The 24,386-nt window shown below is 44.3% G+C and overlaps 1 protein-coding gene and 1 non-coding gene across 4 annotated transcripts in view; both read left to right on the top strand.

Annotated features, from left to right (window-relative positions):
• The window catches only part of CCDC149 (coiled-coil domain containing 149), a 120,587-nt gene that overhangs the window by 57,641 nt on the left and 38,560 nt on the right, over nucleotides 1-24,386 (top strand). For all 3 annotated transcript variants that reach the window (XM_065907263.1, XM_065907262.1, XM_065907264.1), the window contains exon 4: nucleotides 4,228-4,335. In XM_065907263.1, coding sequence (XP_065763335.1) covers nucleotides 4,228-4,335 — 108 coding nt within the window. The remainder of the gene's footprint in view (nucleotides 1-4,227; nucleotides 4,336-24,386) is intronic.
• On the top strand, nucleotides 14,596-14,667 carry TRNAC-GCA (transfer RNA cysteine (anticodon GCA)). Its single transcript has one exon. It is a non-coding gene; the product is annotated as a tRNA-Cys (tRNA).

The following is a 24,386-nucleotide window of genomic DNA, read 5'->3' as shown; positions in this document are numbered from 1 at the left end:
ATACTGATCTGTGACAAATTGGAGGTCAGGGTCTTTCACCATCAAGAGTTCAAGCTGTGCGGGTCAAGCTATTGTGGTTACATCAAAAAGCGTCAGGGTCTTCCCACCCACCTAAGAGGCTCAAGCAGTGATTGATTCAGAAAGAGCAGGTCAAGGATGTTGCAGTTTTTTTGGTTTTTTTGTTTTGTCTTTTGTTAACTTTCACTGTTGCTCCCACAAGCGTTTCCTTCTGAACATCTCTTCCACTGTGTTAAGAGAAGCAGGCTCCTGTGAAGGTGAATTCTGCTGTGTCTCCTGCAGATGGGGAGCTGAGATGCTGTGTGCAGGTGCCAGCAGACTCCCTGAGGACACTTTCAGCCACGCACCAGCCGGCACTGGGCCGCTCCTTGCATCCTGCCTCTGGGCCAGTCCCTCCGGCCTGGGGTGCCTGTCCCTCCATCTGCTGGGGAGGGATTATGCTTGCTGAGCTAATGTCTGGGAAGTGTTCTGGAGTTCCCTGGAGGAAAAGGAGAGGCTGCCCGCTTGTGATACTCTGTGCTAGCACAGGAGAGCTGCAACAAGGAGGGGAGGAACCCGGAAAAGAAAATCAAGAATTGAATCATCTCTCTACTGCAGTCCCTGGGGTTAACCTGCTCTAGTGGTTTTGAACTGTTTTCCAAAGTGAGTATCTTGTGATGTGAGGGGGAGAAGGAAGCCGGTTGCCTTCACACTACCCGGAACTTTCCCCAGGATATCCACAAGGCTCACACTAGCTGTTCCTCCTTTTTCAAGTCTTGGTTTACATGTGGCCTTCCTTGTGACACCTGCCATGGTCTTTCCCCAGCACATGCTGTTCCCTTTGCCTGCTGTGTTTGTTTCACATAGCACTCATCATTTAACTCATCAGTCATTATTCATTTTGTTGTAATAAAATGCAATTAATATAATGTCATCTATTAAAATGTAAGTTTACAGGAACAAGGGGCTGTGGACTAAAAAATTCATCGCAACTTTGAAAGTAAAGAGTTATTTGATTTGATGGGAATGTTAAGGATTCTGAGCCCGGGAGGCAGCATCTCAATAGCTCTGAGAAAGCTGCTCCAAGGAGGCAGGAGAGAGTCAGGCTATATACAAGTTTGCAATAAAGGGGCCAGGCAGTCAGTCTGAGCATCAAAGATTATTGTTAAGTAGTTAGGAAAACCAGATATCAAGCTAAGGAATTTAGTGTTCTTCTGTGTATGGGAAGATGCAAGCCCCCAGGCTCACTGAATTCATTCCTTTCGTATGCACCTCAACTATCTGGGGCCAAATCCTGTTTCTAGAATGTTTACATCCTTAATTCCTTGTTCACCTTAAGGGGTGGCAGGTGTGGTGGATGGCTGCTTCTTGCAGCCCCCTACCCCCAGCTCCTCAGCAATCGCCATTGCGGGGTGGCTGCATCTGCCGGATCGCTGGCATAATGTTCCCGTTTGGGAGCCCTCATTCACATTAGGAAGCCAGAAATCGTGGATGGCTGTGACATTTCTTGCCCACTGATATGGCAGGAAATATTTCATTTCACAAGACTTTGTATTGCTCACTGTTGTATCTCCAGAGTCTAAAAATTGTGCCTGACACATAGTGGGCACTCCCTAAATATTTGTTGTCTGAATGAATGGGTGACTGAGTGCAGAGGCAGGATGACAAAGGAGACAGATGTATCCAAGGAGTCTTTCTGCCAATCTGCCCAACTGTCCACTGAGTGAGTGAGCTGGAGCCACTGGAAGGGCAGAGTCAGAGATGACCAGCCTTTAACCAGTGCCTACTATACATCAAGCACTGTGGAAGATGTCCTAGGTTCATTATTCAATGAAAGTATCCATTTAATACCTGAAGTACATATGGCTAGCTCCATTTCATGGGTGAAGAAACTCAAGAAGTTAAGAAACTTACTCGAGGTCACCCAGTCCAGTAAGTGGCAGAACTGGTACATTCCTTCTGGAGAAATTTCCCAAAGTAGTCTGTTGACCACAGTATCTCTTGTTTCTTTGCTCTCCTGCCTGTAAAATGAGGGGGAATTTTCCTTATCCTTCACCAGATTTTTATCTGATAAGGACAGGAATCTGGGAAATTTGGAAAACAACTATTACAAGATATGAGCTTTGCAAATATGGGGTTAAGAAGTAAATCACATTTTTGAGTAATGTTCACAAGTAAGCGAGTGGAAATCAGGGCTTGGTTGAATCCTGCCAAGTGGGGATGAACGGGGTTTCTATGCAACGTTACGTTCCATGAACTGGTTTCAGTATTTTATTATTCCAGATATTTCTCTAGGCTAAGACCACAATCTTCAGACTCAATGTATTATCTTTAATTTAAGAAATATTTATGGAGCATCCACTAGGTTCTTGAGGTAGACCAGTAGAGAGAACAAAGTTCCTTGCCCTTAATGGAACTTCTCTTTTACTAGGGAGAAAGAGACAGGAAATAAACACTGAGCAATAAACATATGTCAACATATGGCAATAAACAAGAAAGTAAATTACATAGTATGTTAAGAGATGGCAAGTGCTCTGGAAATAAAAAGTAGTGCAGGGGAAAGGGCTTGGGCATTCAGGGGAGGTGGGCAGTTTGCACCATTAGATAGTGGTCCACGTGGGCCCTTTGAAATGATGCTCTTTGAACAAAGACCTTCCAAAGGTCAGGGAGTGAGCCAAGAGGTATCTGGGAGGGAGAGCATTCTAGTCCAAGAGGACCGACAGAGGGAGCGATACTGAGATGGGTCCTGCCTGCACTATGTGGGGAACAGCCAGAAAGTGGGCTTGCGAGGAGCTGAATGGGGGCCTACCTTGACAGTAGAGATGCTGGATATCCCAATGGCTGGAACATGGGAGATGAAACAAAGTGAGGAGTCAAGGATGAGCCAAGGTTTAGTCTTTATATTAATCTTTCACTTTCATTCCACTTTGATTACCTAACATAACTGAGTATTCCTGGAAGTATTAGCATTGAAGTTTTTGGAGATTTAACCAACTGCATTTGCACTCACCCACAATGTCTCTGGATTTGAGTTTCTTCAGCTATCACAGGACAGGAATCGAAAAGATGACTCTCAAACCCCTTGTATGACTGTTTCTGAAAAATGCCTCTTTGAAAGTCATATTCTGGTTGCTGGCTTGCTTGCGTCCCTCCTTCCTTCGTTCATTTATTCATCAGGAGTCTTTAAAAACATTTGCTGAAATGAGAGTACTTCCTGGAGCAATGTCCTTGGAGGCTTAGGAAGGAGGAAAAGGAATCTCTACCTTTGACTAGTTCGTTTCTTCTTGCTGAGGTTAGATAAGAGCTCAGTAAGCAAGGTGAGAATTAGAACAAATGAGCAAAATTGGAGTAGTATAGAAACAGCAGCCACGGGAGGTAAGGTTGAACAAAAAGTTAGAGGCTTGAGTAGATGAAAGCATGCACATAGTGTGGGAACAGATGTACATTCAGGTTCGGGGAACCTGAGAAGGGCGGGAGCATGGTAAAGGATGCTCACGCGGTCCAGAGGAACCGGCTGTGATGTGTTGATGAAGCTGGACTGAGGGAGGGGAGAACTGCCCATGTGGGCTAGCGGGATCCGGTCTGACCAGGGGGAATCTTAAGGAAGCGATGCCATTACAAAGACTGGACTGGAAGGCGCTCATCCTGGCTGGTACTCTGGGGACTAGAACAGGGGAATAAGGAGGCGAGCAAAGCAGCCCAGCAGGTTGTTGCATTACCCTGGATCCTGATTTCTGCAATCATGATACCTCACCGGTCTCTTGTCGGACAGACTTTTTTGGATCAAAATTCTGGTCATTAAGGTGGCAAAGAAAAGTTCATTACACATGATCTATTTGAAGGAAAAAACTATCCAAACAAGGAAATGAAACTTTTCCTTTCTTGTTGGCCCAAAGTTAGCATTGAACTCTAGGACTGCTTGTAAGAGTTTTCATGAGGAGCTCTTTTAAAAAAAATGTCAAGTAAGACCAAGTCCTCCATCACTTGTCTGTGAGCCGTTCTGGAGACAAAGAACATCCCCAAATTGAGGTTCATGGCCAATTTTATTTCCCTCCATGCGGTTGTAGTGGCATGATTTTCACACTTGCTATATTCGTACACGTGTTTACTCTAAACGGCTTTGTGTGCTTCAGCTGGGCTTGGATGCTGACTGCAATAAGCCTAATAAAACCTCACATTTCTCCACTCCTCCATTTTTGATTATATTTCATAATGTGTTGATATTTGCAGGCTAATCTTGCACAACTATTGAGAGATTCTCAGGACCGAAATAAACATCTGGGAGAAGAAATTAAAGAACTTCAGCAAAGGCTCGGAGAAGTCCAGGGTGACAATAAGGTACTGTGAATATTTAAAGGCAAGAGGCTCTCCTGTGTAATTTTGTGCCATAGGTTTATGTATGGTGCATCAGAAAAATGCAGTACAGCATTTGCGTAAAAAATTTGTTATAGATTTTTACATTTACCATGGAAGCTCAGTTTAGCATTTCTTATCTTTATTACATTCACTTTGCATGTGTGCATGCACATGCGTCTGTGTGTGTTTCTGGGTTGCTCTAAAATATTGTCACAACCCATTGTAGAAGTTTCATTATGTTCAGCTTGGTGCTGAATAGCATTGTGGTTGAGGGCAAAATAAAACCCAAATGCTATACTTTCTCCCTTCTATACAAATAATGGATTTGTGGCTCAGATGATTTGGAATTATTCACATTCGGTTTTGAATTTTAAGTAGTCATCCTACTAATTATGTTCACATAACCAATTTATTTTATTGCTAAATTTGGCAATTTGTATGGAACATTGCTCAAAATCCACTGCTTGGTATTAATCAAACTCCCCTGTTGGCAACGTTAATTATAAAATATGAACTCATAAACTCCAAACTAAATGTGAACACTCTCTCTCCCAGCTGAAGCTGTGAACAAAAGTACAATTGAGAAAAAGAAGAAAAACTACTCAAGTTTAATTCTGTCCCCCACCCCCAAATAATTTCCTGTTTTGCCAAGATAACTTCAATTTTAACTTCTTGCCAGAGGGAGCTTTCACAACAGGGATGGCCTTTGGAATTTGACTCAAGAAAACTACATGGAAGGAGGAGGTGCTTTCTTGGGAAATGTCTTTTACATGGTACCAAATTCCCTGACAAATGATGGGCATGTTCGGCGTCCCTGGGAGTCATTGGTTATCAGGAAGCACCATTTTGAAAGATGCTCATTCTTTTTTTTAACAATGCATGAAAGTGTGTGGATCATCCAGAGAACCCTTCCGTGACAAAAGAAGGTTGTGTGCTTACTGCTGGCTGAAAGGACTCAACCTAAGGGCATACTGGAGACTCTTTTCTATACAGCCTCTTCTCCACTTAGTCTGCCTTTAAAATTTTTTTAAAACCTCTTAGATTTAACATACTATATTTGCAAAAGTAGGCTCTACTATTCTCAGTCATGAAATAGGAGGTGGACAAGAATGCCAAGAAAGGTACTAATTAACGCTGGACAAGCTAATCAGGCCTTCCAAAATGATTTAAGCTCTGTAACCTAGGTGTTTGGTCAAAAATTAAAGGCCAGGCCTTCTTAGTCACTCCCACAAGTGATAACATCAGAGTAAGTTTTTCCAGAGAGTAAAATCAGGGATGTACCATTCTGTCTTTTAAATATGTAAAAATACTGCAGGAATTTTGAGATGAAATGGGGCTTCCTTGATGGCTCAGACAGTAAAGAATCTACCTGCAATGCAGGAGACCTGGGTTAGATCCCTGGCTTGAGAAGAAGCCCTGCAGAAAGAAATGGCAACCCACTCCAGTATTCTTGCCTGGAGAATGCTATGGACAGAGGAGCCTCATGGGCTACAGTCCATGGGGTTGCAAAGAACTGGACATGACTAAGTGACTAATACACTTGGATGTGATATAAATCCACAAAATACTAAAACATTTTGAAATGTGATGTTTGGATTCATGGTTCTTCTTGACTGATTTTTTTTCTTTTCTTTTTTATTTTCTGGGCTACCCCCAACTCTCCCGAACACACCTGTCTCACCTTTTGGTCACTTATAATTGTATCAGTTTGTAGGCATGAGATATTCTAGGCATTGACATTTGCAACTGATATTTCAAGGAAAGAAAGGGAGGGTGTGTGCACATAAGTGTGTGTGTGAGTGTGTGTGGAACACTAAATGCAGGTCTGGGGCTGCTTTTGCATTGGCACCATCTGAACTTCATGATTTGCCTGCATTCTGGGTCTTTATTCCAGTAGCTGGACACATTTATCAAACTTGCTTTTCTCAACCAAGGTTTAGAATTTAGTGACTCATTTTCATGGCCTGTGAAGTAATTTGCCTGCCAAGAGGTGCAGGGAAGATGTTATAATGTTCAGTAGACCCTGTATCTCAGTATCCAGCCCTCTCCTCCTCAAAAAAGACCAGCTACAGTGAGCCCCAGAAATTCCATTTATTCTCATTTGCATCTAAAGTAATAGGGCTGGTTTATTTTCAGTCCCCTGTGAGTCATGTTCATCCTCCCCCCTACCCTCACCCCCAGTCATCAACATTAAGGCCAGATGACTCATTCAGTAATGACACCAGCCATCATGAGAAACTCAGGGGCCTCTGTTGAAGGGTGGCCATGACTCTGTGGTAGGAAATGAGTTAACCCCACCTTTGCTTTTTATTCATTGTGTCACTCACAGCTCCAACCTTCCCATCACCTCCTGAATCCAGTCCCACCTCCCTGCCTTGGTGTGCCGGATCCCTGTTATCTAGCCCCTCCTAATTTCTCCGGCCACATCTCTTGCCATTAGTAGCCTCATACCTCCACCCTGCCATGCTCACTTCAGCCTCTTTCTGGAGCCATACTGCCTTGAGCCTCAGGGCCTTGGCACCTGCTGTCACAGTCTGGAGCACCCTTCCCCTTTACTCCTGCAAACTCCTGCTCATCTTTCAGGTCATAGGGCAGATACAGCCGTCTCCAACCCTTAGGGGCATCCCTGCACACACCAACAGTGTCCTACTCTTTCCCCTCTGCTTGTACTTTGGTGGCTCTCCTCCCATAAGCGTAAACTCTTTGCAGGCCAAATCCCTGGTATCCGTAGGAATTAGCCTTCCTAGTTTGTGATGCATATATTTTATTTAATAGATCTTTTAAAATTTGTTATTGGAGGATAATTGCTTTACAGTGTTGTGTTGGTATTTGCCAAACAGCAATGTGAATCAGCTATAAGTCTACATAGATATCCCCTCCCTCTTGAACCTCCTTCCATCTCATACTCTATCCCACCCCCCTAGGTTGTCACAGAGCACTGGGTTGGGCTCCCTGTGTTATAGCAACTTCCCCCTAGCTATCTGTTTTACACATGGTAACGTATATGTTTTGATGCTACTCTCTCAATTCATCTACTCTCCCCTTCATCTGTTGGTCTCTATCTGTGTTCCTATTCCTGCAAATAGTTTGATCAGTACCATTTTTCTAGATTCCATATATATTTGTTCTCTTTGACTTACTTCACTCTGTGTAACACGCTATAGGTTCATCCACCTTAGTTCAACTGATTCAAATCCATTCCTTTTTATGGCTGAGTAATATTCCATTTATATATGTACCACAACTTCTTTGTCCATTCATCTATTGATGGACATCTAGGTTGCTTCCACGTCCTGGCTATTGTAAATAGTGCTGTGGTGAACGTTGAGATACATGTGTCTTTTTGAATTCTGGTTTTTCTCAGGGTATATGCCCAGTAGTGGGATTGCTGGGTCATATGGTAGTTTTACTCCTAATTTTTTAAGGAATCTCCATGCTGTTCTCCATAGTGGCTGTATCTGTTTAATGACAGATCTTTATTGAAGCAATGGAATAGGATAAATGAATGAGTGAATGAATAAAGGAAATGTAAAAAGAAGAGCAAAAATGTTCAAGAAAGAGGAAGAGAAAAAGAAAAAGAACACAAGGAAATAGCAGACTGCCCCTCTGGTTGTCATCACTAACTTGCTTTGTGCGGTGAAGACTAATTTAGAAATCTGGAGAAAGGAGTTAGAAAGCAAACCATTCCATTCAAGAAAAACCAGAAGGAAACCAAACCTAAGCTGTGAGACCTTGGAAAACCCCTGGCGGGGGGGTGGAGGGTGGGGCTGGTCAGGGAGAGCTGTGGCTGAGCCTAAGTAGATGTGGGATAAGACTCCTGTTGCTAGACTGGCTCAAGGCTGTTAAATTCAAGAAATAATAATTGATGTCTTTTCATTCCTAACTTCTCTTATTCTGAACAGAAGAGCTGATGGCACCATTTTAGAAGCAACTATTAAAGTGGAGGTTTTTGAAAAAATAAATAAAGTGGAGATTTTTTCTGTTTTTTTTTTAATCTTCAAGTTGCCATTTTAACTGATGACCCTTAGCCATATTTTGGGAGGCCCAGATTCTAGACGTTAAGTACATTTAAGAAACAAGGTGATAGAAAATTACTTGCCTTGGCTATTTTAAGGTAGACTAATTTTTCCATTTGTTCAGCTAGAGCCTTGTAACCCTACGTGCCATAAAACATTTTCAAACAGCCTCTTGAAAGATTTGTTGCCACCCTGTCTTACAAGCAGCTTGGTACTCACATAGGGTTGGCAGGTGGATAGTGGGCTTCTGTGATCAACATCACCTAGTATTCTCTGAGCATCGCCCAACAATTTCTTGAGGCTCCCAGACAGATGGAATGCCCCAGTCCAAAGCAGACGAGAGGCAGGGAAAGGGAAGCCTAGTAGATGTCCTCCCCTACTTGATAATTATACCTCTGAAAGGTTAAAGAAGGAATGGAGGACTTCAGTCAGTTCGGTCGCTCAGTCGTGTCTGACTCTTTGCGACCCCATGAATCGCAGAATGCCAGGCATCCCTGTCCATCACCAACTCTCGGTGTTTACTCAAACTCATGTCCATCGAGTCAGTGATGCCATCCAGCCATCTCATCCTCTGTCATCCCCTTCTCCTCCTGCCCCCAAACCCTCCAGCATCAGGGTCTTTTCCAATGAGTCAGCTCCTTGCATGAGGTGGCCAAAGCATTGGAGTTTCATCTTCAGCATCAGTCCTTCCAATGAACGCCCAGGACGGATCTCCTTTAGGATGGACTGGTTGGATCTCTATGCAGTCCAAGGGACTCTCAAGAGTCTTCTCCAACACCACAGTTCAAAAGCATCAATTCTTCAGTGCTCAGCTTTCTTTATAGTCCAACTCTCACATCCATACATGACCACTGGAAAAACCATAGCCTTAACTAGATGGACCTTTGTTGGCAAAGTAATGTCTCTGGCTTTTATTATGCTATCTAGGTTGGTCATTACTTTCCTTCCAAGGAGTAAACGTCTTTTAATTTCATGGCTGAGGTCACCATCTGCGGTGATTCTGGAGCCCAGAAAAATAAAGTCTGACACTGTTTCCACTGTTTCCCCATGTGTTTCTCATGAAGTGATGGGACCAGATGCCATGATCTTAGTTTTCTGAATGTTGTGCTTTAAGCCAACTTTTTCAGTCTCCTCTTTCACTTTCATCAAGAAGCTTTTTAGTTCCTCTTCACTTTCTGCCTTAAGGGTGGCATCATCTGCATATCTGAGGTTATTGATATTTCTCCCGGCAATCTTGGTTACAGCTTGTGCTTCCTCCAGCCCAGCGTTTCTCATGACGTACTCTGCATATCAGTTAAATCAGCAGGGTAACAATATACAGCCTTGATGTACTCCTTTCCCAATTTGGAACAAGTCTGTTGTTCCATGTCCAGTTCTAACTGTTGCTTCCTGACCTGCATACAGGTTTCTCAAGAGGCAGGTCAGGTGGTCTGGTATTCCCATCTCTTTTAAGTATTTTGCAGAGTTTTTTGTGATCCACAGAGTTGAAGGCTTTGGCATAGTCAATAAAGCAGAAATAGATGTTTTTCTGGAACTCTCTTGCTTTTTCGATGATCCAGCGGATGTTGGCAATCTGATCTCTGGTTCCTCTGCCTTTTCGAAAACCAGCTTGAACATCTGGAAGTTCACGGTTCATGTATTGCTGAAGCCTGGTGTGGAGAATTTTGAGCATTACTTTACTAGCGTGTGAGATGAGTGCAATTGTGCAGTAGTTTCAGCATTCTTTGGCGTTGCCTTTCTTAGGAATTGGAATGGAAACTGACCTTTTTCAGTCCTGTGGCCACTGCTGAGTTTTCCAAATTTGCTGGCATAATGAGTGCAGTACTTTCACTGCATCATCTTTCAGGATTTGAAATAGCTCAACTGGAATTCCATCACCTCCACTAGCTTTGTTCATAGTGATTCTTTCTAAGGCCCACTTGACTTCACATTCCAGGATGTCTGGCTCTAGGTGAGTGATCACACCATTGTGATTATCTGGGTCGTGAAGATGTTTTTTGTACAGTTCTTCTGTGTATTCTTGCCACCTCTTCTTATATCTTCTGCTTCTGTTAGGTCCATACCATTTCTGTCCTTTATCAAGCCCATCTTTGCATGAAATGTTCCCTTGATATCTCTAATTTTCTTGAATAGATCTCTAGTCTTTCCCATTCTATTGTTTTCCTTTATTTCTTTGCATTGATCACTGAGGAAGGCTTTCTTATCTCTCCTTGCTATTCTTTGGAACTCTGGATTCAAATGGGAATATATTTCCTTTTCTCCTTTGCTTTTCACTTCTCTTCTTTTCACAGCTATTTGTAAGGCCGCCTCAGATAGCCATTTTGCTTTTTTGCATTTCTTTTCCATGGGGATGGTCTTGATCCCTGTCTCCTGTACAATGTCATGAACCTCTGTCCATAGTCCATCAGGCACTCTGTCTATCAGATCTAGTTCCTTAAATCTATTTCTCACTTCCCCTGTATAATCATAAGGGATTAGATTTAGGTCATACCTGAATGGTCTAGTGGTTTTCCTCACCTTCTTCAATTTAAGTCTGAATTTGGCAATAAGGAGTTCATGATCTGAGCCATAGTCAGCTCTCTGTCTTGTTTTTGCTGACTGTATAGAGCTTCTCCATCTTTGGCTGCAAAGAATATAATCAATCTGATTTCGGTGTTTACCATCTGGTGATGTCCATGTGTAGAGTTGTCTCTTGCATTGTTGGAAGAGGATATTTGCTATGACCAGTGCATTCTCTTGGCAAAACTCTATTAGCCTTTGCCCTGGTTCTTTCCGTACTCCAAGGCCAAATTTGCCTGTTACTCCAGGTGTTTCTTGACTTCCTACTTTTGTATTCCAGTCCCCTATAATGAAAAGGACATCTTTTTTGGGTGTTAGTTCTAAAAGGTTTTGTAGGTCTTCATAGAACTGTTCAACTTCAGCTTCTTCAGCATTACTGGTTGGAGCATAGGCTTGGATTACCGTGATATTGAATGGTTTGCCTTGGAAATGAACAGAGATCATTCTGTCATTTTTGAGATTGCATCCAAGTACTGCATTTCAGACTGTTTTGTTGACCATGATGGCTACTTCATTTCTTATTAGGTATTCCTGCGCCCAGTAGTATATATAATGGTCATCTGAGTTACATTCACCCATTCCAGTCTATTTTAGTTCGCTGATTCCTAGAATGTCGACATTCACTCTTGCCACCTCTTGTTTGACCACTTCCAATTTGCATTGATTCATGGACCTAACATTCCAGGTTCCTATGCAATATTGCTCTTTACATCATCAGACCTTGCTTCTATCAGCAGTCCCATCCACAACTGGCTGTTGTTTTTGCTTTGGCTCCATCCCTTCATTCTTTCTGGAGTTATTTCTCCACTGATCTCCAGTAGTATATTGGGCACCTATGGACCTGGAGAGTTCATCTTTCAGTGTCCTATCATTTTGCCTTTTCATACTGTTCATGGAGTTCTCAAGGCAAGAATACTGAAGTGGTTTGCCATTCCCTTCTCCAGTGGACCACATTCTGTCAGACCTGTCCACCATGACCCGTCCGTCTTGGGTGGCTCCACACGTCATGGCTTAGTTTCATTGAGTTAGACAAGGTTATGGTCCATGTGATCAGATTGGCTAGTTTTCTGTGATCGTGGTTTCACTATGTAAGGGAGGACTTACACCTCCACAAGTCACCCTGGGGAAAGCTCTTCATGAGGGTGGATTGCCCAGGGTTCTTTGTGTTTCCATCTGTGAGGAATAAGGACCAATTCCATGGGAAGACCCAGCAGTGCTGGGACCTCCAGTTTGGATAGCAGCCCACTGAGAGAATTGCAGCTTCCGTTCCTGCCCCAGCCAAACGCCTGCTTCCGCTTCTGAGCAGACTTATAAAAAGAGAAGATTCAGGGAAAGGGAGACTGGGGGGAAGAAGGAGGTCTTTGAGAATTTAAGAATCAGTAAGAGACACAAAGGGTGTCCCCAGTGGCTCAGCGGTAAAGACTCCACCTGCAATGCAGGAGACCCAGGTCTGCTCCCTGGGTCAGGGAGGATCCCCTAGATGGGGAAATGGCAACCCACTTTAGTATTCTTGCCTGGGAAATCCCGTGGACAGAGGAGCCTGGCGGGCTACAGTCCATGGGGTCACAAAGATTCAGACACGACGGAAGCAGCTGAGCACACATGCATATAAGAGGCGCAAAACAGCAAAGCATGCTTGACTCACGGATATCCAGAGGGGGGCTGCTGAACCTGCTGCTCCTAAGAGGAAGCCTGGCCGGTAGTGCTCTGCCGATTTCCGTGGTATAAACACTGGTGCCATGACATTTAAATATCAGGCCAGCAAAGTGAAGTCACTGAACTGAAAGTTAGAAAGCTTGGCCCTCCATAAAGAGCCAGCTCCAGCCTCCCACTGCCAAATGGTATCGTCTAGAATAGTCCAGAAGGTCCATCTTTGGAAACTGCTAGACCAGACTTATATTCTAGCTCTGTCAGTTATCTGTGTGCATGCTATTACCTTGTGCAAGTCATTTGTCTCTCTGAGCCTCAGTTTCTTCATCTGTAATATGGGAGTAATGATATCTCACATAGACTTGCTGTCAGTTTTCATTATTATTCATCAGTACATAATTGGGAATTTACTATATGCTGATTAGTGTTCTAAGCACTATGACTACATCAAGGAATAAGAAAGACAAGGTACCTAGTCTCACAGATATACAGTCTAGTTGGGGAGACAGAGGGTAAGAAAATAAAGTAGTTATATACACAATCATCAGACAGTATTTAGTGCTAGGAAGAAAAGAAAGCAGGAGATTTAATGATTAGAATTGTGTGTGTACATCAATATTATGTTTACAAAGGGTGTAGTATAGTGTCTGGCATCCAGGAAGCACTCCATGAAGGGTAAACATTGCTGGTATCTTTAGCACAACCTGGGCTCAGATCAGCTTAAAAGTCCTCTTGTACAAAATTTCCACCAGGAATCTCAAGATCGTTTTACCTGTTGATCGACTGTTTCCAGTGGACCAGGTGGGCATATGCCTCCCATTAGAGACACAAACTGAGGTGAGAAGCCTGGCACCTTGCATTTTATGTACCCCTTGTGGAATAAGCATCTAATAGAATATACCAGGAGTGGCATCTCATGTTTCTGTAGGGTTTTCTAGTCCGCTTGCTTTTATGGCTCCTTCATTTTACAGGTTACGGCACTTTTAGTACAGAAAAATAATAATGCAGTGTGAGGTACTCAAAACCAAGGAACTTCAGGTGGCAGTGTCAGGCAGTCACTTTTACTGGGCCCCTGCTGGCCAATTTAAATGTAACTGTTTACAATTGTGCATAAACATGAGGTTTTGCCCTTAATAATGAGCTTTTTGTTATACCAGCTGACAGTCTTTAAATAACTCTGTTTTATCTGGTATTGGCACCATAAAATGATAGACCCCTTCTGTGAACATACCTCTATTGACATGGGACTTTTGGATGGATTCAGCAAGCAAACCAGTTAAGTCAAAGCCACCAGCCAATAAAGACCGACCAGTGAGCATGCAGGTGACTTATTAAAGTGTGCTTTGTTTTTTATTTAGGGGAAAAAAAAAAAGAGTGCTCAGCTGTGGATGTTTGTAACAGTCCAGGATGAGGGATCAGAGAGCTCTTCATAAACATTTCGTCTTTATGCTTCAAAGGAACACGGAGATGTCCTAGCGTGTGGGAACCCCACATGAAGAGGGCACTCTAAAGAAGAGTTCTCACCCTGGGGCATTATAGAAATTAATTACCAAGAATCAATATAACTCAATGCAACTATGACCATGCTGTGTAGAGCCACCCAATACGGACGTGTCATGGGGTAGAGTTCTGACAAAACGTGGTCCACTGGAGAAGGGAATGGCAAACCACTTCAGTATTCTTGCCTTGAGAAACCCATGAACAGTAAGAAACGGCAAAAAGATAGGACACTGAAAGAGGAACGCCCCAGGTTGGTAGGTGCCCAATACGCTACTGGAGATCAGTGGAGAAGTAACTCCAGAAAGAATGAAGAGATGGAGCCAAAGCAAAAACAGCACCAAGTGGTGGATGTGACTGGTGATAGAAGCAAAGTCTGATGCTATAAAGAGCAATATTGCATAGGAACCTGGAATGTTAGGTCCACGAATCAAGGCAAATTGAAGTGGTCAAACAAGAGGTGGCAAGAGGGAATGTCGATATTCTAGGAATCAGCGAACTAAAATGAACTGGAGGGGCTTCCCTGGTGGCTTAGATGGTAAAGCGTCTGCCTGCAGTGCGGGAGACCCAGGTTCGATCCCTGGGTTGGGAAGATCCCCTGGAGTAGGAATTGGCAAGCCACTCCAGTATTCTTGCCTGTGAAATGCCATGGACAGAGGAACTTTGTGGGCTACAGGCCATGGGGTCACAAAGAGTTAGACACGACTGAGCGACTGAGCAGGTGCACAGGCTAAAGGTGTTTTCAATGCTGAATTAGTCGCTCTAGAATGTGTGCTTCCTGGGACTTCCCTGGCAGTTCAGGGGTTAAGACTCCATGCTTCCAAGGCAGAGGGTGGGGCGCAGGTTTGGTCCTAGGTTGCTGAACTAGGATCCAAAAGGTTAATAAATAAATAAATAAATAAAATGAACTGGAATGTGTGAATTTCACTCAGATGACCATTATATCTACTACTGTGGGCAAGAATCCCTTAGAGGAAATGGAGTAGCCATCATAGTCAACAAAAGAGTCCAAAATGCAGTACTTGGATGCAATCTCAAAAACGACAGAATGATCTCTGTTCGTTTCCAAGGTAAACCACTCTATATCACAGTAATCCAAGTCTATGCCCTGACTAGTAATGCTGAAGAAGCTGAAGTTGAACGGTTCTATGAAGACCTACAAGACCTTCTAGAACTAGCACCCAAAAAGATGTCCTTTTCATTATAGGGGACTAGTATGCAAAAGTAGGAAGTCAAGAAACACCTGAAGTAACAGGCAGATTTGGTCTTGGAGTACAGAATGAAGCAGGGCAAAGGCTAATAGAGTTTTGCCAAGAGCACGCACTGGTCATAGCAAACACCTTCTTCCAACAACACAAGAGAAGGCCTACACATGGACATCACCAGATGGTCAATATTGAAGTCAGATTGATTATATTTTTTGCAGCCAAAGATGAAGAAGCTCTATACAGTCAGCAAAAACAAGACAGGGAGCTGACTGTGGCTCAGATCATGAACTCCTTATTGCCAAATTCAGACTTAAAATGAAGAAAGTGGGGGAAACCACTAGACCATTCAGGTATGACCTAAATCAAATCCCTTACAGTTATACAGTGGAAGTGACAAATAGAGTCAAGGGATTAGGTCTGATAAAGAGTGCCGAAGAACCATGGACAGAGGTTCGTGACATTGTACAGGAGACAGGGATCAAGACCATTTCCAAGAAAAAGAAATGCAAAAAAGCAAAATGGATGTCTGAGGAGGCCTTACAAATAGCTGAGAAAAGAAGAGAAAAGCAAAGGATAAAAGGGAAGATATTCCCATTTGAATGCAGAGTTCCAAAAAATAGCAAGGAGGGATGAGAAAGCCTTCCTCAATGATCAATGCAAAGAAATAAAGGAAAACAATAGAATGGGAAAGACTAGAGATCTATTCAAGAAAACTGGAGATTCCAAGGGAACATTTCATCAAAGATGGGTTTGATAAAGGACAGAGATGGTATGGATCTAACAGAGGCAGAAGATATTAAGAAGAGGTGGCAGAAATACACAGAAGAACTGTACAAAAAAGATCTTCACGACCCATATAACCATGATGGTGTGATCGCCTACCTAGGGCCAGACATCCTAGAATGCAAAGTCAAGTGGGCCTCCACTATGAACAAAGCTAGTGGAGGTGATGGAATTCCAGTTGATCTATTTCAAATCCTGAAAGATGATGCCGTGAAAGTACTACACTCAATATGCCAGCAAATTTGGAAAATTCATCAGTGGCCACAGGACTGGAAAAGGTCAGTTTTCATTCCAATCCCTAAGGAAGGCAATCCCAAAGAATGCTCAAACTACCACACAATTGCACTCATCTCACACGTTAGTAAAATAATGCTCAAAATTCTCCAAGCTGGGGATCAATAGTACATAAACCGTGAGCTTCCAGATGTTCAAGCTGGTTTTTGAAAAGGCAGAGGAACCAGAGATCAAATTGCCAGCATCTGTTGGATCATTGAAAAAGTAAGAGAGTTCCAGAAAAACATCTACTTCTGCTTTATTGACTATGCCAAAGCCTTTGACTGTGTAGACCACAAACTCTGGAAAATTCTGAAAGAGATGGGAATACCAGATCACCTGACCTGCCTCCTGAGAAATCTGTATGCAGGTCAGGAAGCAACAGTTAGAACTGGACATGGAACAACAGACTGGTTCCAAATTGGGAAAGGAGTACATCAAGACTGTATATTGTCACCTTGCTTGTTTAACTTATATGCAGAGTACATCATGAGAAATGCTGGGCTGGAAGAAGCACAAGCTGAAATCAAGATTGCCGGGAGAAATATCAATAACCTCAGATATGCAGATGACATCACCCTTAAGGCAGAAAGTGAAGAAGAACTAAAGAGCCACTTGATGAAAGTGAAAGAGGAGAGTGAAAAAGTTGGCTTAAAGCTTAACATTCAGAAAACTAAGATCATGGCAACTGATCCCATCACTTCATGGCAAATAGATGGGGAAACAGTGGAAACAGTGCCAGACTTTATTTTGTTAGGCTCCAAAATCACTGCAGATGGTGACTGCACCCATGAAATTAAAAGATGCTTACTCCTTGGGAGTTATGACCAACCTAGACAGCATATTAAAAAGCAGAGACATTACTTTGTCAACAAAGGTATGCTAGTCAAAGCTATGGTTTTTCCAGTAGTCATGTATGGATGTGAGAGTTGGACTATAAAGAAAGCTGAGTGCCAAAGATTTGATGCTTTTGAACTGTGGTATTGGAGAGAACTCTTGAGAGTCCCTTGGACTGCAAGGAGATCCAACCAGTCCATCCTAAAGGAATTCAGTCCTGAATATTCATTGGAAGGACTGATGCTGAAGCTGAAACTCCAATACTTTGGCCACCTGATGCAAAGAACTAACTCATTTGAAAAGACCCTGATACTGGGAAAGGTTGATGGCAGGAGGAGAAGGAGACAACAGAGGATGAGATGGTTGGATGGCATCACCAACTCAATGGAGATAAGTTTGAGTAAACTCAAGCAGTTGGTGATGGACAGGGAGTCCTGGTGTACTGCAGTCACTGGGGTCGCAAAGAGTCGGACACGATTGAGCGACTGAACTGAACTGAACTGAACTAAGATTTAAAATGAGGGAGAAGGTCCCTTTACCTGTCCTCGCCCCGTCGTATCTTACTCTAACTGAGATCTTGACAGCGAGCCATAGGCAGTACTCAGTTCAGAATGCAGTCAGACTAGTTCAACATTTCCTAATGCTTGATTGTCGGATGAATTAGACAGATGAATTTGGTCTCAGAGACCATATGTAAGCTTGTTCTGGCTTATATGAGCTTATAGCCTGGGTAGAGCAGATGACCAAAACAGTGTGATTTTGAACATTCATCCCCTTAGACCATGCATTGTAATTACACTTCATAGAGAACTGATTCTGAAAGATGTCTTGGCCCAAGACTTGTTTTACAGTACCCCACACCCAACTTGGGATACCCTGGTGGCCCAGCAATAAAGAATCTACCTTCAATGCAGGAATCCCTGGGTTGGGAAGATCTCCTGGAGAGGGTAGTGGCAACCCAGTTCAGTATTGTTGCCTAAGAGATCCCATGGACAGAGATGTCTGATGGGCTACAGTCCATGGGGTTGCAAAGAGTCGGGCATGACTTATTGATTAAGCAACAACAACCACAACATACCCAAATTCCACTAAAATCAAAACAAATTGAAGCAGCTTTAAAACTGTTTTGTGCAACTCTCTAAATTTTGTCCCCCTGGGAACAATGTGTTCTGAACTATCTAAAGATAAGTCAGGAGCTTGCTAACTGTGTGATTTTGGGTCAGTTCCTTGACCTCTGTGTATCTCAGTAGTTCTCATCTGTACAATGGAGGTAATAGTAGGACTTGCCTCATAGAGAGTGGTTCGGCTCAATTCATTTCAGTACATCTTCATTGAAAACCTGACTCTCTGATCTTGAAATGTGGTAGTAAACCAAACCACTGAATTCCTGCTGTCATGAAGCTTCTATTCTAGTGGGGACAGAAGGACAGTGAGCAAATAAATAGATATATGTTATAACACTGATTCTGAGAGACACCGTTTTAACATTTGAGCATCTCTGATGAAGTTATTGGTATCACGTCATGATGATTGGTATTTTTCAGCCTTTTTAGAGATGCATAATGGTAGGTCTTAGAGTTGACGAAATCTTATATTTGATTAAATACAGTAAAATATGTCAGACAGTGCTAAGTACTAAGTTAACAAGTTATAGCAGGCTGGAGAGCTGTAGGGCTTCCCAGGTGGCGCTAGAGGTTAAGAACCCTCCTGCCAATGCAGGAGACATAAGAGACATGAGTTCGATCCCTGGGTGGGGAAGATCTCCTGCAGGAAGGCTTGGCCACCCACTCTGGTGTTCTTGCCTGGAGAATCCCGTGGACAGAGGAGCCTGGCTAGTTACAGTCCACGGGGTCGCAAAGAGTCAGATGTGACTGCGCGACTTCACGGGCACAGAGCTGTAGGCTGCAGCCTGGACGGAACCACTTACCTCGGGTGTCAGGAAGGCATTCCTGTCCACATGCCCTTGGTCCCGAGTCCTGAAGGAAGTCAGATGGGACGCGCTCCAGGCAGTGAGTGCTGTCATCGGTGAGGAGAGAGGCTGCAGAGTGTTCACTCCAGGACCCTCCCCACCAGGGTTCCACTCCCAGCCCTGCCATCTCTAAGGTCTGTGACATGGTCAAGTCACTCCGCCTCTCTGTCTTCACTTTCCCCCTGACAACGGGGATCGGAACAGTGCGTCTCAGGATGCTTGTTGGACTTACCGGGTCAGTGTCTGTAAGCATTGAGGACAGGGCTTGGCATGTGAACGATGAGGGGAAGTGCCTACCCCAGCCTGAGCTCAGGCCCCAGGCAAGGAGCCCTGGCTTCAGAGCTCTGCTGCAGCCTCTCCAAGGCCCTCCCCTGTGAAGACGACGGACAGTGTCTGCCTCCTGGGCTTGTGGGAAGCAGCACTTCCTGTGTTTATGTGTATCTGAGGACTCCCTGAGGCCAGACACTGCTATGGGCACTGAGTATTTCAGTGCATGTGGCCAGAGAGGTCCCTGAGCTGGAACTGACAGTGGGAGGGATAAAGCAGATGAGCGAGTTGATATCTGGAAGCACAGTGAAGCCACTGGGGCACTTGAAGGTGAACGCTTCAGCAATGGTGTTCAGGGAAGACCTCCTGGAGGAGGTGACACTCGATCTGTGACCTGAAAGAGACAAAAGACCTGGGTTCTGAATAGACCTGCGGGGAGAGCAAGTGCCGAGGTCCAGAGGCAGGCAGGGGCAGGAGCTGAAGGGAAGCCAGCGAGGCTGGCGAACAAGAGAGGTGGTGAGAGGTGGGGTCGAGAAGCGGGTGGGGGCAGTTCATGCATCATCAGCTCTCAGAAGGCCTTTGCGATTTATTCCAAATTTATTCCATTGCAGTGAAGTCACTGGAGGTACTGTGTGTAAGGAAAGCTTCTAGCATGTTGTTTGGCCCAAACTGGGTGCTCATAAACTGGGAAACATTGATGCACAGTAGTGAGTGTGTGCGTGGTGATCTCCAGAGCCTGTGAGGAAGACAATGAAAACTGCTGTTTTGTGTATTTTGTTGTTATTTAAGTGACAAATTCTTTTGTTTAAAGCTAGAACTGGATTTGTCATATAGGTCTAGGAATTTGAACTTTGGTATACACAATAGAATTGCCTGCTTGGAGCCATTTAAAGCTCTCGTGTCTAATTTTATCAAGGGTATTTCAAAAGGTCAGGGGGCAGTCGGAGAGGATGTGGAAAAAACCAATAGATAAAGACAAGATAGGCAGGAACTTGTTTTTTAAGTCACCCAGCACAACACCGGTAGCTTAATGTTTAATAAATGACTTTTGGTGCTGACCTCTCCCCAGGCATGCTATTTGTAGAAGTATGCAAGGGCCAGGGTGAGGAAGGGCTCACATCTATTTCCTGTTAATTTTTTCATCTTGTCCCCCAATAATTCTGGGGAATAGAGAGTCATTGGATGAGCATTATAGCCATACCAGCTACAACTGGGGATTGCACTTTCAAAGCTCTTCAGAGAGTGATCATTGCATTGTGTCTTCGCATTGCAAGGATGGAGACCATCCCCAGAGCTGGAGTTGTGCAGTGCACGGGCTGGGCAGCTGTACTTAACTGTCCCGTCTACAAGATAGCTCTTACCCTCACTGTGGGCTCACTATGGAATATGTCCCCCACCAAGATTTGTATGTTGAAACCCAGTCTGAAATGAGATGGTGTTAGGTGCTGGGGCCTTTGGGTGATTAGGTGACTTGGGTGATTCAGGGAGGCAGAGCTGTCATGAATGGGATTAGTGCCCTCATAATAGAGACCCCAGTGAGCTCTTTTGACCCCTCGGCCAAGTGAGTACACAGTGAGAAGACTGCTGACTATGAACCAGGAAGTGCGCCCTCACTAGACCAAAGGTCTACCAGGGCTTTGATCTTGGATTTCCTAGCCTCCGACTGTGAGAAATAAATGTTTGCTGTTTATCAGCTACTCCGTCTATAGTATTCTGTTATAGCAGCCTAAATAGACTGAGACAGGAATTGGTTCTGAGAAGTAGGGTGCTGCTATAACAGTTTGGAAGCAGCTTTGGAACTGGGTAGTGGGTAGAGAGGTTGCAAGAATTTTGAGGCTCCTGCTAGAAAAAGCCTATTGTCCTTCACAGCATTACTGTGAATAGGGGCAATTCTGGTGAGGACTGAGAGAAAAAGAGAGGGGTGGGGGGAGCTGTAGAGAAAGCTTCAATCTTCGTGGAGATACTTAAGTCATCCTGAACAGAATGTTGGTAGAAATATGGATGGTAAAGGCCATCCCGATGAGGTCTTACATGCAAATGAGGATCACGTTATTGGATGCTAGGAAAAGGCCATTCTTCTTGTGTGTTAATCACTCAGTTGTGTCCGACTCTTTGTGAGCCATGAACTGTAGCCCACCAGGCTCCTCTGTCCATGGGATTCTCCAATCAAGAATACCTGGAGAATAGTGGGTAGCCATTCCCTTCTCTAGGGGATCTTCCTGACCCAGGGATTGAACCTGGGTCTCCTGCATTGCAGGCAGTTTCTTTACCATACGAACCACCAGGGAAACTTGGTTGAATTGTGATCAGGTCCTGTTGTTTTATAGAAGGTAAAACTTATAAGTGATGAAGTTGGATATTTGAGGAAATGTCTAAGCAGAGTGTTGAAGAAGCAGCCTGGTTTCTCTTGACTGTTTATAAAATGTGAGAAGGGAGAGATGATTTGAAGATGGAATTGTTCAGCAAAGAGGAATCAGAATTTAAAGATCTGGAAAATTCTCAGCCTGTATATATTGCAAAAAATGAGAATGCTAAGGGTGTTGGCCAAACAGCCCTTTGATAAGGAGGTTAATACTAATTAGTATTAGTAAGAGGCTAGGCACTATTTTTCAGGACAAGAGAAGAATGACATGGAAGATGATTCAGAGACCAGCAAGGCTATCACTCCTGCCACAAGCCTGGAGTGCATGGCTCTGGGGGGACAGTTGCCTCCACTTGGACTAGAAAAGAGGGGGCCTCCCAGAACCCCAAGGCTGAGACCCCAGCCCAGGAGAGATACAGGGCCCCAGGAGAGCCATCCTGCCAAGCCTTGGGGGCGATGTTACCAGTGGGCCTGGAAGGCAGAGCATCCAGCCAGAGAGGATTAGTCCTGAGCCTTCCAATTCAACGTTGTTTGCTCTGTTAGGTTTGGGGCTTACTTGAGATCTGTCACCCTTTCCTCTTTCCTGTTTCTCCCTGTTGGAATGATAGTGTCTCTCCTGCCCTTGCCCCACCTTTGTATTTTGGGAGCAGATAACTGCTAGGTCTCTCCGTTTCACAGCTGGAGAGGAGTTGGCCTCAGGATGTATCTCACTTCCAGTCTCATTCATGGGTGATTTAAACAAGGTGAGGTTTAGATGAAGCTTTGGACTTCAGACTCTAGAGTTGATGCTGGAGTCAGTTAATTCTTTGGGAGGTGTTGGGATAGAGTAAATGTATTTTGCATGTGAGAAGAACATGAATTTAGGGGTTATCAAAGGTGGAATACAATAAGCTGTATCCCCCCTCCCCCACATAATTCCTGTGCTGAAGCCTAGCCCCCAATGTGGTGACGATTTTAGGTTTGACCTTTGGGAGATGATTAAGTCATGAGGGTGGAGCCCTCATCAGTGGGGTTAGTGCCTTTGTAAAAGGGACCCTAGAGAGCTCTCTCTGCCCTTCCACCACGTGAGGACACAGCAAAAGGACAGCCCTCTATGAACCAGGAAACACCCGATCCACCAGTGTTTTCATCTTGTACTTCCGAGCCTTTAGAATTATGAGAGATGTTTATTTTTGTAAGCCACACAGTGTATGGCAGTCTGTTATAGAAGTCTGAATGAACTAAGACAGTCCCCAGTTTCAAAAACACTGATGTCACCCAGGGCTCAGTGAAGGTTAGATGACAGCTGAGGACACGTGACTAGAATGAGCAGGTGTAGGAGCTGAACACAGGTAACACCAGGAGAATAATAGCTGCTCCTGCCTCTGGCTACCTTCCTCCCACTGTCTACTGGGGAAAATTGTTGTTGTTCAGATGCGGAGTTGTGTCTGACTCTTTGCGACCCCATGAACTGCAGCCCACCAGGCTTCTGTCCTTCACTATCTCCTAGAGTTTGCTCAAACTCATGTCCATTGAGTCGGTGATGACTCATTGGTAAGCTGGGGAAAATGGATTCAGGCAGATGAAAACAAGATGAGAGAGAGAGGCTGCTGAGGACTCTGAGGGATGAAGCCAGAGAAGAGATCAAGGAGGAAGTGAGTCATTCTGACTGGGGGGCCTTGACAGCACCAGAGTTTGAGCAGGGCTTTGGCAGAGGAGTCAGACTCCGTCGTCGGGGTGGGGGAAGGGCGCCCAAGAGCCGTTTGCCACATTGTTTTGCGGTCTTGCCCCTCAACCACATCCCAGCTGCAGCTGCATCTCATCCATAAGCGGACGACTCACACCCGTAATTCATTCATAAGCGTTTATTTCCATCTAAATCAGCAAACGGACATGTCTCCTGATGGCCATGCACGCGCCTCTCAGGGCACTGGTCCACTCCGAGGGTTGGCACAGGGGGGCTGGCTGTGCAGTTTTGATAGTCCCATTGGAGGAAATTAAGTGCTCCGAGCAGTTGCTTCCTAACAGCTTCCAAGGTGGGAAATCAACCCCTTTGCCTGCGGTCTACAGATAACATTGCCTCAGCAGCTCGCTTTCCTCCAGTTTGTAGGAAAATTGGGACTTCCCCAGTGGGTGTGTGTGTGGGGAACCTCACGTGGAGGAGGACAGCAGTGGCCACAGCCATGATTGTAATAGCAGCTAACATTGATCGAGCACTCTTTATGTTCTGGGGCTGTGCTAAGTATGGTAGAGAAATATCTTCTCTTACGTGGGACTAGGTTCTAAAGTCAGCATGGAAGAGGCAAAAACTTGTGTCTGGCCGAAATTCACCTGGAAGGTCCCTTAAGTTGTCCATAACGTTCAGGCACATGGCCATGCGTGCTTCTGAACGGCAGTCTTAGTTGTAAACATGGACAGTGTGATTTTGCCTAAATGCATCATCAGTCTCTCTCTCACCTTGCCCTCAGCCTGGGACATTGAAAGTAGGGATGGGGGGAGCCACCCATTTTTTAAATTATTATTTCTCTCCCATCCCCTTTTCTTCATCCTGCTCTTCTTCCCCTTGGTTTTCCCCCTCATCTTTTCAGAAACTGAACACATCAATTTGACTTGCCCTAAGTTAAATTCTCGTT

The sequence above is a fragment of the Muntiacus reevesi genome, chromosome 16 (genome assembly GCF_963930625.1).
Source record: "Muntiacus reevesi chromosome 16, mMunRee1.1, whole genome shotgun sequence".
Lineage (NCBI taxonomy): Eukaryota > Metazoa > Chordata > Mammalia > Artiodactyla > Cervidae > Muntiacus > Muntiacus reevesi.
The sequence above is the reverse complement of the archived record's forward strand: the minus strand, read 5'-3'. Positions and strand labels throughout refer to the sequence as shown.